We start from the raw sequence: 14339 nt of genomic DNA, 5'->3' as shown, positions 1-14339 counted from the left end.
AGTAGAACATGGCAATATCCAAGAGCACGATTTGAGGTAGATGAGTAGTTGCTGTTTATGAGCTGTCTGGATCTAACAGTTTGTGCAGAAGGTGCTCTGAGGCAGGGCAAAGATAGGCACGGGTGTAATCCTTCAGGCCGTGACCACTGTTCTCTCACAACAGCTGTTTAAAAGAGGGAATTACCAACTGCTTGATAATGAGCTGAATTGTGCACATTGTGCTAGAGGCTGCTTTTCTTACCTAAGAACTCTTGCTTTTCCCCTCCTTCCCAGTAAGTGAATGAAAGGCTTTGAGTGCAGTATTGCACCTCACGTTTTACAGATAACTTCTCCAGGATGTGAAAAATCGTTAATTCCATCTTTAGCTTTTATTTAGTTTGTGGCTATCTTTCCTGCCTTATCCTGCTGTCTACCTTACAGGAAAGAACTTGTGACAATTTTTGAACTTCCATCACATGCTTACAGGCCAAAAATCTAAGTACAGTCTTTGAACACTGCAGAAATATCTGACCCAAAAAACTCACTGCTTTTCCACGTTTGTGCTGTTTTTCTGGATCAGGTAGCAGTGTTGTACAGGGCACTCTGATGTACTCGAATATGAAGTTAGCTAGCTGCTTATCTGGCTCCTGCCCTCAGTCTCTCGCTTGGTGTGTACATAATGATAGGGAGAGCCTGAAATAGATAAAACCGTCTGATGGGAGGGGATGGCAGAATGTCTGTGTTTGGGAGCTAAGTAAGTAGTGCCATGGTGGTCTTAAGCTGTGCTCCTAGCAAGGAATCGGGGTAAAGAGAGTCGTCAGGAGAAAAGAGCGGGGGAAAACTCCGCTCGAGTTCTGCTCCTGCCTAAAGGCTTAAATCCAGTAGTGTAGGAGGGAATGAGAGAAGAATCTCTTTCCTAAAATTGAGGTACATCAACTGCCACTTTAGCGTAACAGCAAAGGAGATAATAGACTGTCTGGTCTTTCATCTACTTTCTCACCTCCTACCCCTGAAAAAAGAGGGTGGAAGAGCTGTGTCCATGGTTACAGAGATAGCTTGACAATTTGGTGTAATGGCAATTTTCTTGCAGCCAAACCTACTAAAGCAGCCAGCTGGACTGATGCAGGTACAGACACTTGGTTTTAACCTAGCTTTAGGGCTGCTTTGGTTGTCAAGATTATATGCAAGGTCATTCCTAATGCAGAGAATAAAAGCAGTAAAGTTTCTTGCCAAGAGGGAGAGATCAAAAATAGTTACAAATGGTGGTTTGTCTTGCATTTTTATCGTGGGTGATAGGGGTGGTTACTAGAAAAGCTGTGTAATACATTTATGCTTAAAGCAACAAACTGCATGTTTAGATTAAAATCTCTTTCTTCTGAGGTTTACAGACTCAGTAAACCCAACCATGTGTCATGATCGCTGTACCTGTAAACTGTGCATCTGGCAGAAGAACTTGGGTGTTGTCGAGTGAGATATTTTTTTTATTATTTTTGTTTTGCTTTGCTGGCAGGGTACAAGCTGCCTACTTTAGCACGTCTGCATACACATACAGGTGTGTACCGTGCAGCATGCACAGGAAGAAACAGTGGATGGCTGCCCCGAGCTTTGGCTGTGCTTGCGTGTAAGATGAGAGAATGAAGCTGCTCTTCTTGTCCAGGGTGCTGAAGCGCTTTTCAGCGGCCATGGGATACACGCAGTGTCTTCAGCTTCCACTGTAGCTTTTCACATGCAGTGTGCGAAAAAGCTTGTTCATAGCTGGAATGAGACGGCAGTGAGTTCCACCACCGTCTGGGAAGTAAGGGGTATCAGTCTGTGAGGTTTAGACGCTTAAAAGTAAGCAGGATGTCCCTTTCTCCAGTCTGTTTCAAAACAGAAATAAACAGGCAGAAATAAAAGCATGAGTCACTGTATGGGCCATGTATGGTTTAACACACATTTTAGTGATTCTTAAGCATCTAGGAGCAGGAGACTGGAACCCACATATACCAGTCTGAATAGATGAACACAAAAAACAGTACTGTGTTGGAGAACTCCTGACTAACAGAAAAGACAGGACAACCCTGAGACCCTTGCTGACTCCCCCAACAGCTCCTTAGTGCTTATACTAGAAAGTATCACTGTGGGATGGTTGAATTTACACATTGATTTTTACCTTTCTTTTGCTTCTTCCCATTTCCCAGCATTGCAGGCCTGGCCCTAGCTGCCTTCTCACTACCTTTGACTTTCTTAAAATTTTCCCTTCTCCCAGTTCTGCTTCTTTTTCTATACAGGATTCTGCTGGTTTTCCAAGAGGGCATTCAGGAGATGGGAAGGTAGGGGGAAGGTCTTACAAATCTTCCTTCCTCCCTCTGTGGTTACAACTGCTTAGAGGGGGACTAATGTGCTCAGGATTCTTTGAGCTAGGAACTCCAGTCGAAGTAATTCCTTTCATTTCATTCAGATAGGATGATGGGAAGGCTGGCCTCAGAAACTGTTACAGGCCATAACTGAAAAGGACCAAAAGGCAGCAGTGGGTTTTGGTTGCCAGCAGTGAAGTACAAGAGCCCATCCTGTGGTCACAATTTCTTTCTGCCTTTTTGTTTTGCTCTGATGTTTTCCTTCTCACTATGAGACTGATCTTGAGACCTTTCTTCTTTATGTTTGCAACCACAGCAGGAATAAGACTCAAAGAACAAAGCCCACTGCATTCTATCACTTGCTGTAGTAAGGAATTGGGGATTTCAGCCAGCAGAAGATTCCCTTTTAAAGTCTTTTGTCCATAGCAGCTGTCACTGGAGTGGCAATGGTTCAGTTCCAGCAGGGAATGACAGCACAGGGACATCTGCTGCAAGAAATGTTCTTGATTTGTTCCAAGATGTTTCACAGCTCAAAGGTGTGACAAAAGCACAGGAAAAGATCCCCCTTCCTTATTTCTCAGCAATGCCTCTGGACTTTTCTTTCTTGAGTGTAAAAATTAAGGCAAGTGTTGGACAACTGGGTGCCAACCATCTAATGGGAGCTGTACCTCTGGGTGAGCATGTGAGAGACTTGGGGAGAGGCTGTTCTCAGCATGGCAGAGCTGTCAAGAGGCTTTCTGCTAGCTGTATGATCATACTGCTGGTAGCCTCTGTCTTTGGGCATGGAGCCAGCGTACTATCATCTGTAAAGAGTTGCTGCCTAGGATGACTGCAACACGCTTATCGAGTAGATGTCAATCAGCCGAGGCCTTTGGGGGCCAAGCTTCAGTGAAAGTAAGTCAAGCAAGATGGATATGGCCAGATTGTTATGCAAATTGGCACAGCTCCACACCTCTCTGCAGCAGCGGAGGACGTGTCCTATACTTCATGTATGATTTCGTAGAGAAACAAAGCAGTGGTGACAGCTCCTCTTGGCTTTCTTGCCTGCAGACTGGGATTTCTGTGAAACGTGTCATCTAGTGGGAAGCTGGAAAGGGATAGTGCCATGTCTGAGGGGGGAAAGAAACCCTCAAATCTAATTTACAAAAAAACCCACACCAGCCAGACCACCTTTCCATCTGAGGCTCCTGCCTTACGGTGTGCATGAAGCATGCTAGTGTGATTATTGTATTTCAAAGTTCAAAGGAAAGAAAGCTGCTGAATTACGTGCTGCCAGTCAGCATTACTGCCAGAAGCTATTAGGAAGTATGAAGTCTGGCATTGCAGGAGGTGGCAAATGTCATTAGAGCTGGGTGGAGAGTGTTAGCCTGGTCCTTCTCTGATCCCACTGGGATAGTTCTTCCTTTGCACAATGAGCATGATAGCACTTGCATGCATCTTAGATGCTGTGTTGTGGGGGTTGATTAAGGTTTATAAAGTACTCTGATGCCTGACAGGGAGGGCAGGATTTCAGGACTCTGTTTTCTATAGGAACCCTCTTGGCCACAGGATTTCTGTACCCTCTTTAGAAGGCAATTAATGCAGCTCTGGAAAGATATTTAGCTTTCAGATGTCCTTGCTTTCTCCATAAGCAGTGGGCTGCTTTTGGCTGAGTGCTTGTTTGGGACTGACTGTTCCAAAGACTGTTCCCTGCTCTCTCTGATCCAGCTCTCACAGCAACAGTGGTAGCTTTGCTTGTTCTTGGGGGTGATGCTCCTTGTCTGTACAGCCGATTGGGACTAGGTTTCTCTCATTCAGCTTTTGCAATTGCTTGTTTCTGTGTGAAGTCCTATTCTGACCTGACTGTGAGATTTCCCTGGGGCAGCTTTACAGCTCAGTGTGTTTATGGGAGTAGCAGTAAAAATCCAGCCACAGAGATGCTTTTTTCCTAGATTGCCGACTCAATTAGGTTCTCCCAGACCACAGGGTCTATTAACATGCTGTCTGCAAGCCAATACAGACTTGTTCCACCCGGAACTGGCTTGCTGTTAATACTGGACCCACCTGGCTTTGGGTCAGGCAGCACCAACTCTTCTTGCCATTTTTAGCACATTCCACTGAACTAATTAGTGTTCTGTGCCTTGAGGGGCAGACAGGGAGGGACAATTTACAGTGTCTATACAAGTTTTGCTTGACCGGGTAAAATTTGGCTCCAGCAAGGGCTGTTATTATTACAGTACGAGGACTGTTTTTACTGTCCTTCATAGCAGCACATGGGAAGTCAGGCTGTTGCCCATTGCTAGTGTGGAAGGATCCATGTTTGTGTTCCTGTCTTGCTGCAGCAGGAAACAGGAGACTGCAGGGCTGTTTGCACAGCCTGTTGGAGAAAACAAAGCCTCATTGTCCTCATGAAGGCTTCCCAAAGGGTGACTTCACACCACCTGGATTTGTGAAACCATCTCTTGAGTAAATGCAAAGTCACTGTAGCTTTTCACTGCAGAGATGACTCATGGTAGCTGCTGGGAGTCTTGACCTGTGAATCAATTCTCCTGCCAGGGAAACCTGTGTGGGCACTGTTGCACAGAGTGTTTTATCTTTGGCTGGTGCTGCTGCAGGAGAGGCTGTGACATGTGATTTGTACCACACTAGCTGTTGTTTCACATCAGAGTGGAGCAAAATTATTCCCTCAGAGTGGGCTTCTGCTCTTCTTCCTAGGGAGGAATCACAAGGCCCAGAGTGGTGGGTAGCATGCAGGTTCCTCTCAGAGGCCATATCAGCAGCACAGGGAGTGACTGGGAGGGCAGCTTGTCAGAAATGTGATGTGTGACATAAGCTCTGTTAAAGTGGGTACAGCAGCCTTGGCTGTAAACAGGCCTGTGCAGGAGTGGTGTGCCATTCAGCACTCAGACTTACAGTTTCACTGTGGCTGTGGTTGCTGAGAGCTGTTGTCAGCAGCTGTCATGGCTCTGGCACATCTGCCTCCCCATAGCCTATTGTGACCAAGTACTGTTCCTCTCCCTGTGTGCATATGCATAAGCCAAGTCATAATTAGACTTCTGCTGCAGCTGAGCCTGTCCTGGCGCTGCTGTGTTCTTAGGCCTTGAACGAGCTTTCCAGGGTACTTGAGTAATGGGCACTGGGAACAAGACCTAAAATTAGATGTGCAAAATAATGTAGTTTCTAGTGGTATGTGCAATCACAGGACAGTTGCGTTGAGCCTGGGCTCAATGCCATTGCTGTGGCGATTTGGGAATTTGTGGTCCTTGGGGTGCTAACTGGATGTGGTCTTGGCAATATAACCCTATTTGGGGTTGGGGAGAGAATGAGGTTTGGACCAGATTCAGATCATAGTTGTGAAACCTAGCTACAAAGGTTTATAGGAAACCTGTATCAGACTTGCAGTGTTCCTGTTAGCCGTGTTCAGAACAACTTTATGAAGGGCTGTACCCAGAAAGTGATAAATGTTATGTACAAGCTGCTTACTCCAATTACGGAGTGATCCCATCTGCCGTCACATGAGAAATACCGTGATAGGATTCCAGCCCATTGAGGATCCATCAGGAAACACTGGGGATTGGCACCTCAGCCACATGCAGAGTGAGACAAGACACAGTTAATGTATCTTTCTGTTGATGCTTGTAACCTTTATTTGGTTAGTGCTAGAAAGCATATACAGTGAATTCCCTTTCCTCCCTTTGGTTGTGGAGTTGTTCTCCCTTTGAAATTTGTGGAGTGTTCTGATTTTTCTTATTTCTTTTCATGTAAATTTTGCTTACGTGAGGGATTTGTGGCAGTTTCCTTGACTGAATAATCTATAGCAGCAAAAGGACTCTCTTGTTACTGAAACACTGTCTAGAGGAGGACTCATGTTAGTCTTTCAATGTTGAGCAAGCTTTTTTCCTGCTAATCTGTTATAATTTCTTAGTGCAGGGGGAAAAAACAGTGAAAAACTCGTTTTCATTTCTACCAAGTTCATATTTTCTCCGTCTCGTGTAAGATTGATCCAGCCTTGTGGGTACTGGAGTACCAATAAAACATAGGCTTTTGACTGTAGGAAAATACAAGAAATTTTAATGGAACAGACAGGAGAGAGGTCCAGCATAGATGTCTAACGTGTTAGTTTTATTTAAAGATGGTCTCTTGGTGCTAGAGTAAGAAATGTTCTTTAAAAAACATCAAATAAATAAATAAATAAATAAATAAAAATAGGAATAACTTTCTGTTGAAGAGCGTAGAAAGCATCCGGCTTTCATCTTGGGAGGAACGGGTACTGTGAAGCATTCTTCAGAGTAGGGGCTAGGGAGGTTGTCCTAATTCTTCCTGGAACCTGCAAGCCAAACATGAAAGAAGTGTTACTAGAATCTGTTTTTCTCTCAGTATAAGCAACTGTTGACAGCAGTGCTTTTACCTAGCAAATCAATAGATGCAGGTTTTCTTTTGAAAAAACAGTACTAGCTTAAATACTAGGTTAAAATTCTTTCTTGTACTGTGTCTTAATAAGGCTTTAAAAGAGAACCTGCTCCTCCCTTGTCACACGACGCAGATGCAGTCTGTTCTATTCAGTGAAATGGCTTAGCCGGGACTCACCATTGCAACCCATTCCACTCAGGGAGCCGATTCTATCAATTCTCCTCCCAAAGCAGCCAGAATCTCTCATCATCCTGGGCATCTGCAGTCCCCTCAGTCTCTTGAGGAAGGAGTCCCTGTAGGACACAGGGGTGATGGGTGCTAGCCTAGCTTCAGCTTTCTGGTCATCACTATCATCTATGAATTCTGGTGAGATCTCCTCCTGGGGTTTGGGCTCTTGCAGGTCAGGATTGGACTCCAGGGCTTCAATCATTGCAAACTTATCCTCCAGTCTCTCCAGCAGAGCCTACAAGAGAAGGATTAATTTCATGAAACTTCTGGTTTTGTGGTAATTTGCTAGCTCTTCCAGTCACCCAGTTCTGAATTCATCAATGGTCCCATAGCCAGCCCTAGGGAGACCATCAGGGTTGCTGGTGGTACTTGAGCTCTTTCCTCTGCAATAAATCCCTGTTCAAATTAATTCCACCTATGAGTAGCTCTAGCTGAGAGCTGAATGCAGCTGCTTGCCACTAAGCAAGGTTAGAAGAGCTCTTGGCAGAGGAAAAAAAAGCAAGGTCCAAGTTGCACAGGGAAATACAACTCAACCTGCCAATGGTACCCAAAGTACCTCTGAACCCATAGTCCACTCCCATGTTCTCAGCAGTTGCCTGCAATGCTACTTGCCAGCAGTTGTTTTTCTCTTCTTTCTTTTGGCTAAGACCATCTGCTTGTTTGTCACCCTTGGCTATTTCAATGGACGTTACTTGGAGAAGCTCTGCCCCTGGAGTTGCAGGATTGATGCTCCTTAAAGTAACATCCATATCCCTGAAAATAGCTGTACGCTAAATTTATGTCTGCTATATGACTTCTTCCTGGGTGCCATTTTCTGTAATTTTTAAAGCTTTGTGTAACAGGGAACAGGTAACCTCCTCAAGGGCAGCTCAACCAGTTAGAAGAATCTAATTGTCCATCTCTAGAAGTAGGGTGAAGAGGAGTGAGCCTTATGGCTTGCTTGACAGTGAATGCATTTGGAAGCCACTCTTCTCAGCTAGCTGCTGAAAACAGCCTAGAGGTGTGGGGCAGTTTTAGCTTTGGCTGACACTGTCCTAATCATCTTAAGCAGTTTGTTTGCAGGATCTGATGCCGTGTCACTGGTACCAGTCCGAGGAAAGGTTTGATCTTTCAGACTTCACCTTGCAAGACTGAGTCTTAAGCTTGTATTAGTCCTGCAACAGTGGATGTCCTCTACAATTCATTAAAATATGCACCTGGTAATTTCATACTTTTAGAAGCTTTTCTGGTTGAGTCACACTTAATGATCATACTATTCCTCTAGCAACTTTTCTAAAAGCTTGACTTTGCATGCTCCACTTCACCTCATCTCCCATGCACATGCAGCCAGTTAGTTCTCTTAAATCCGCAAAGCTAGAAGCCGTCCTGCTTCACTGTTCCTGCCATTTAGTGGGGTAAACAGGAGCCCACCTGAAAGTTTTCTATTTGTTCTTATAGAGCTACTGAGATGATTTTTTCCCTCTCTGGGACTTTACTCTCAGGAATGTCAATCTTTAAGAGAAAAAGAACTGAAACCCCAAAGCAGACATCCCACAACATCAGAATTTTGTTTCCCACTGCTACCCAGGAGATCAAGTGAACACTAGAGGATATTGCTCTATAGAGCTTCTTTGAACCCCTGTGAGGAACTGAGACTTTGTACCTGGCATGTGATCACTGATGTGGCTATCCGATCATGCGAAAGAAAGGCAAAAACGCCACCTCACACTCTGCTAAGCACCCCAAAACTTTAACCTTGCAAAAGGAGAGAGTCCTCACCTCCATGCTGGCCAGTTCTTTGGCAGGGCTGAGGCTGTAAATAGGGTTGGCTCTGCTGGACTGAAGTTGGATGAGCAGCAGCAAGAAGAAGCCGCAGGAAAATGAGCCTTTAGTGTCCATGGCGCTGGGCTTGTTGGGAATAGGAAGGTTCAAGCTGTCTCTTCTGAGATGTTTCTTCAGGTCTCTCTCTTCCTTGTTGTATCCTCTCTCTTCCAAAGCTTGTCTTTTATACTCTTTGGGTGTGATCTCTGCTTCCTAGGTTATCAGTGGATTTATCTGGGGCACATTCCAGTCCCACTGCAGGCATGCAGCTCTGTCAAGGGAAGATTCCCTTTATTAGCTGTCATTAGGCAGCAGCTGCTGTTGCTGAGGAATGTATGTCACAAGTCAGTGATTTCATGTCACTCCCCCTCCTCTTGATACCAGGCGCTGTGATTACATAGTCCAGTTGGAAATTCTTAGCGATTTTCTTTCAAGAGACCCCTATGGTCAGATTTACGGAGATGGGAAATGACCCTGAAACTGCTTTAAACTCTGCTCAGTGAGCAGCTTTCCACAGGGAAATTGCCTTTTACAGAAAAAAAACAATAGGCTTTTCAGATGAGTCTTTGATGAAGAGTAAAGGCTGAAGATATATCTACTTCTAGGACACCTAAGTTGTTGTGCACACTTTCCTTCTAGATATGGAATACGCACAGCCACCACATACCGTGGAGTGTGCTGAAAATCCCAGGTTTGGGACACTTCTCTTTTCCCGTTTCTGTTGAGGTGGTATCACCGTTGAGACTTTGTATGTTGCCAACAACAGAGGCGCCCTGATCTGCACCTCAATACAGACGGTAACTTCTAGACTGACTCCGCAGGGACATCAAGTACCTCCAGCCCCCTCGACAACTTCGGCACCGTTGAAAAACACTAGCCTTTATTAACAGCTAAACATTTAAATCAATGGGATTTCTTTAAACATCGATGGTAAGACTTGCCCCCATATCAATAAAATTTAAAGAAGAGATTATCAGATTCAGGAATAATCTTCTTGTACCGTCATACAAGAAAGCAACTTGCTCGGCGAGAACTTTAGATAGATGGTTTTCATTGTTATTCAGCAAAGGTATCAGAATTTGGCCCCAAGGAAGAATGAACAAATTTGTGTATATGGGTGTTTTGGGAGGGGTTAAAATTAAATGTTTCGTTTAGTATATTTAAAAGTATTTATTTGTTTCTTTGAGAGCTGAAGTTTTCACGATTAGCTAACAACTGCCTATGCTTAAATGAGAAATAACAAAAATGCAGATTTCCTGCAAATTCCTCTTCCAGCATTGCCTTTGTGCGTATAGTGCAACTAAAAATTGTTTTTACAGAACTGCAGAAGAGTTCTAAATAGTCAAGTGTATTGCTTACCCTGCATTTTCCTAACATTTCTTATTATTCTAAATTGAAACAAGAATTAATATATGAGCATGTTGAATATGTCAGTCTAGTAATAATTTGTTGACTTTTAACATGAATATAAATCTTGAAAGAATCTCCTGAGTACAGTTTCTTAATAAGAATAGAACAATAAAATATTTCTTACGTCTTAAATTAACATGGTGTTTGTGTACAAATGTGTGCACACGCTGTTCACGTGATCAGCTACCAAAATTATACTAGAAAGGACATTCTCAAGGTTGTGAAGTCAAGCTCAAAGGCTACTTTTTCCTAATATAGCCTGAAGTCAGCCCAACTCTGCATGTGTTCTGATGAAGCCCTTTATTATAAGAGCACTCCCTTTTTTTCACTAATGCTTTCTTTTTTCAGTACATGGAGGCATTACTCATTTTCTGTATTATTGTATGTCTCAACACATCCTTCTTTTGTGTTATAAGAAAGAACTAAGATCCTGATAGGTTTGTTGGTTTTTTTTTTTAATTAACACTCCATACTGCAGTGTCAGTATAATTCACTACTTAGTTACAAGTATTATCTTAATGCTGCTCTTGGGTGTGTGTATGTGTGTGTTTGTGTCAGGGCATAACCAGTTTGTAAACTGTGACGCTGTGAGAAAATAATTCAGAATTATTCATTAATATTGAGTGTCCAATTTAAAATACCTAGGATCTGTTATTATTTTAATTTTTGTTTCTTTGCTTTCATACCCCCTCCCCTCCCCCCATTAAGTATTCTCTAGTGCTGTCTCTGTGCAAAAATGTTCTCTGTCATTTGGTCTGTGTTTTGCCTGATAGCTCAGCACATCTGTAAAGCAACCTCTGGGGCACAAACCCAGCTGCAAGAAATTGAGGAACATGGTATCAGTCATAGGCGTAAAATATTTAGCTTTGAGTGACCTGTCCCTGTGAAACAATGTAATATTCTAGGATTGCATTCAATAACCTGGACCCAGAGACACTCCTTTCTTTCACTGGTTTGTTCCTTTTCCATCTTCCATATTCTACAGCAGATAAATGAGGTGTAGGTGTCTGCTTTCAGCCTTGGCAATGCTTTTCTAAGATGGGGAGATTTTTGTCCACTATTTCACGTTGTATGTATGGAAGTATGTATATGGGATAAAATGGCTGACAGTCACAGCAGCTACCGTATTTTCAAAGCAAAATTCTGCCCTCTGTTATCCATCTCACAGTTCTGCCAGAGCAAATGGAGTGTAAAAATGTCAGAACTCAGCTCATCACTGTTGAAGCCATAAAGCTTACTTGTTTGTTTGCTTGTGGGGTTTCAATATCATCACTCTGGCAAGATTAATAAGAACTTCAGGCTTTATGGCCCAGCAATGAATAGTCAAGATCCAGGCACTGGCCATTTGCCTAGTGAAACCCCTGTTGGGAGCCTTAGCAGCGCAGCAGGTTCTTATAAAAAGCATACTGCGAGTGGTTTTAGAGTTTGGAAGTTGGCACATTTCCCCGGTATGGGTATGGTTGCTCAGAGCAGAGAGTGAGAGCACCACGGGTGCTGCTGGCAGCCCTGTGCATGGAACCCTGTGAGCAGGGGGATGGTACGTGGATGGAGCTGAGGGTGATGTTGCCCCTTTCCCAGCGCTGTCATGAGATGTCCTTAGTTTTCAGCTGTGTAAGGTTAAGGACTGTAAGCTTAGGTGCTAGTGTCATGTGGATTCCTTCTGCTGATAGATCTGTCCTAACTGATGCCACTACATGCTGCACATCCTTCCAGTGGTATCCATTCTGCTCTTGCCATTTTGCAGCTGGAGAGTGCTAGGGTGTAGCTGAGTCTAAGCAGCCTTGGTAGTCCTGTTCTGAGGAAAAGGCTGGATTTGGGTTCCTTTCATCTCCCAGTGACTAAACCCTTCGACAAGACTGTGCTGTAGCCCACTCAAGCTCTCTTTCTCTGCCTTGCAATTCGGTTAAAGAAGGAAATGAGGAGACAAGGCTGTTGGTGTGGGAAACAGGAAAATGTCATGATGTCCGGTGCGGGGCATGCAGCACCGAGATCATAGGACAGGCCGTGCTGCAGTTGATGGCTGAGTGGTGCCTCACTTTTTCCATGGGGGGGAAGCTTACGGTCATCCCAAACATGGGTTGTTTCTCCCGCTGATGGTGATACATTATCTCTGTGATACTCTCCCTTGCTTTGCCGGGCTCCCCAGGTCTGGCACAGGCAGCGCCCCGTCGGAGCTGGGTGCCAGGCGGTGCCGTGAGCCCCTCTGCCGCCTCGGGGCTCCCTGTGCCGGGGAGGCCGGGGGTGGGGGGGCTGCGCCGGGCCGGGGGGGAGGGGGGGCTGCGCTGGGCCCTGGGGGGCTGCGCCGGGCCGGGGGGGCTGCGCGCCGGGCCCGGGCCCTGGGCAGGCGGGGGGCGGCGCTGCGCGTGCGGGGCGACCGGCGTCTGTCCCGGGTGCTGAAGCCTCCGGTTCCCGGCATCCGCTGCCTTCCCGTCCGTCCGGGCCCCCGCGCCGCCCAGCTCCGGCGCTGCGACCGGCGGGCTGGCCCCGGACAGGGATGTGATTAACCCCAGGCCCGGTGCCCACCTCCTGGAGGATTCACAGCTCGCAGTAGTGAAGCCGTCGGGAGAGGCATCCCTGCTCACTGCCACGGGCCCAGACAAGGCATCGGTGCCTGGCAGTGCCTTTTCAGTGCAGCACTCTCTGCTCGTTGTCCTGGAAGGACAACCATCCTTCCTGATGCTGCGACCCTCCGGCAAAGGCTTGTCCAACCCGGTGGGACGCTCTGGCCAGGGTCGGGACCGAGCCCTGAGGGCAGAGGGAGAGGAGCGCTCTGGAGGGGATTGCTGTATCTCCTGTCCGTGTGCTATGCCGTGACCGTAAAAACACTCGCAAAAGGCAATGCAGGCTTTGTAGAAAAGTTTATTGCTCTGTACCCCACCGCCGCGGGGGCTGCGGGCAGCCTGGCTGCTGGACACCGGCCTGGAGGAGCAGGAACCGCGGGGGAGCCCGTCCCGGCCTCAGCTTCTCCCTCTCCTCCAGAAACCTGGGCGAGAAGGGCAGAGCGCTGCTGGGGCCGCGCTGGAGCCTTCAGCCGGGGGCAGCGGCTGCCCCGGCCGCCCCGCTCCGCCCCCGCTGCCCGGCGCCGTCGGCCCTCACCCGGCACCTACGGGCGTTGTGCTGGCTGCAGCCCAGCGCCGTCTGCGCGCCGATCCGCTCCATCCTCGTCCCGAAGCAGCCCGAGAAGTGTCTCCGCCTGTGGGAGGAGAGGAGGCTCCTCCACGGGCTCTGCCCCTCCGCCGGCTGGCGAGGGCTGGGCACCGGGAGCGGGACACCGGGCGGGCTGCTCCCCGCCCCCGGGGCGTCCCGCTCCGAGCCGCCGTCTTCAGCCCCGGCCACCGGCTCGTCTTCCAAGCCCGGTTCCCCCTCTTCCTCCTCCTCCCGGAGCTGCCCCAGCGCCTCCAGCAGCTCCTGGGGAGGGAGGGAGAGGGGAGGGGCGAGGGCCGCGGCGGGGGGACCCGAGCCCCGCTCCTGCCCGCTTCGCCCCGGCGGGACGGGGGTGGCCGCCCCGGCGCCCCGGCCCGCCCCGGCCCCGGTACCTGCAGGGACAGCAGCTCCGCACCGCGCTCGCCGCCGGCCGGCTGTGCTCCAGCCCATGGCAGGGCGAGCAGCAGCAGCGAGGCCCCGCAGCACAGAGCCGGGAGCTGCATCCTAGGCCTGTCCTAGTCCTGTCCTAACCCGGCTCGGCACCGTGGCGCTGCTTTGCCCATGGATGCCTCTCCTTATATCCCCACTCTCTGCCCAGAGGGAGCTCAGCTGCCTCCTGCCAGATCCCCGCAGGAGCCGCAGTGCGCACTCTGCCCCCCGGCTTTGATAAGGGAGCTGGTTACAACTGGTCCCACAGGTGACCCTCCAGGAGAGGGGGGTCCCCTGCGTGCAGCAACTCCTCCAGAGAGAGAGAACTGCCCTGAGTCATACCCTCCCCTCCTGGCAGCACTCATTTTCCCAGTGATTTCCTCCCCCTACACTCTCCATCACTGTTAGGTAGAAGCTGATGCAGTGAAAGGACCTTGCACTTTCTGCCTGTTTGCTCTGCCTCACATCTGCAGGCATGCAGGAGCTCTGAGCTGGCCCAAGCAGGGCGCTGATTTCCTCCAAGGGCATCATTTCTCTTCCATGGGAGAGAGAAGTGGGGGGAATTGGAAATTGTCCTGTCTGCAGCAGCTCCCAACTGCCTTTTTTTCCCAGTACACATATTTT

The 14339-nt window shown here is 47.7% G+C and overlaps 2 protein-coding genes across 2 annotated transcripts; both read right to left on the bottom strand.

The window, feature by feature from the left end:
* Window positions 1-72: 72 nt before the first annotated feature.
* LOC102053285 (natriuretic peptides A) lies at window positions 73-10449 on the bottom strand. The gene is made up of 2 exons (XM_027802315.2): window positions 8691-10449; window positions 73-7167 (listed from the first exon to the last, which is right to left on the bottom strand). Exons 1-2 carry the CDS (start codon window positions 8808-8810, stop codon window positions 6850-6852), a joined length of 438 nt encoding a protein of 145 aa, XP_027658116.1. The 5' UTR covers window positions 8811-10449; the 3' UTR covers window positions 73-6849.
* A 2650-nt stretch (window positions 10450-13099) lies between these two features.
* Window positions 13100-13789, bottom strand: LOC129735561 (natriuretic peptides A-like). Its single transcript, XM_055704404.1, has 3 exons — window positions 13679-13789; window positions 13250-13550; window positions 13100-13125 (listed from the first exon to the last, which is right to left on the bottom strand). The coding sequence occupies exons 1-3, from the start codon at window positions 13787-13789 to the stop codon at window positions 13100-13102; spliced, it is 438 nt and encodes a 145-aa protein (XP_055560379.1).
* Window positions 13790-14339: the final 550 nt, after the last annotated feature.

This window comes from Falco cherrug, chromosome 3 (assembly GCF_023634085.1).
Source record: "Falco cherrug isolate bFalChe1 chromosome 3, bFalChe1.pri, whole genome shotgun sequence".
In the NCBI taxonomy this organism is placed as follows: domain Eukaryota; kingdom Metazoa; phylum Chordata; class Aves; order Falconiformes; family Falconidae; genus Falco; species Falco cherrug.
The sequence above is the reverse complement of the archived record's forward strand: the minus strand, read 5'-3'. Positions and strand labels throughout refer to the sequence as shown.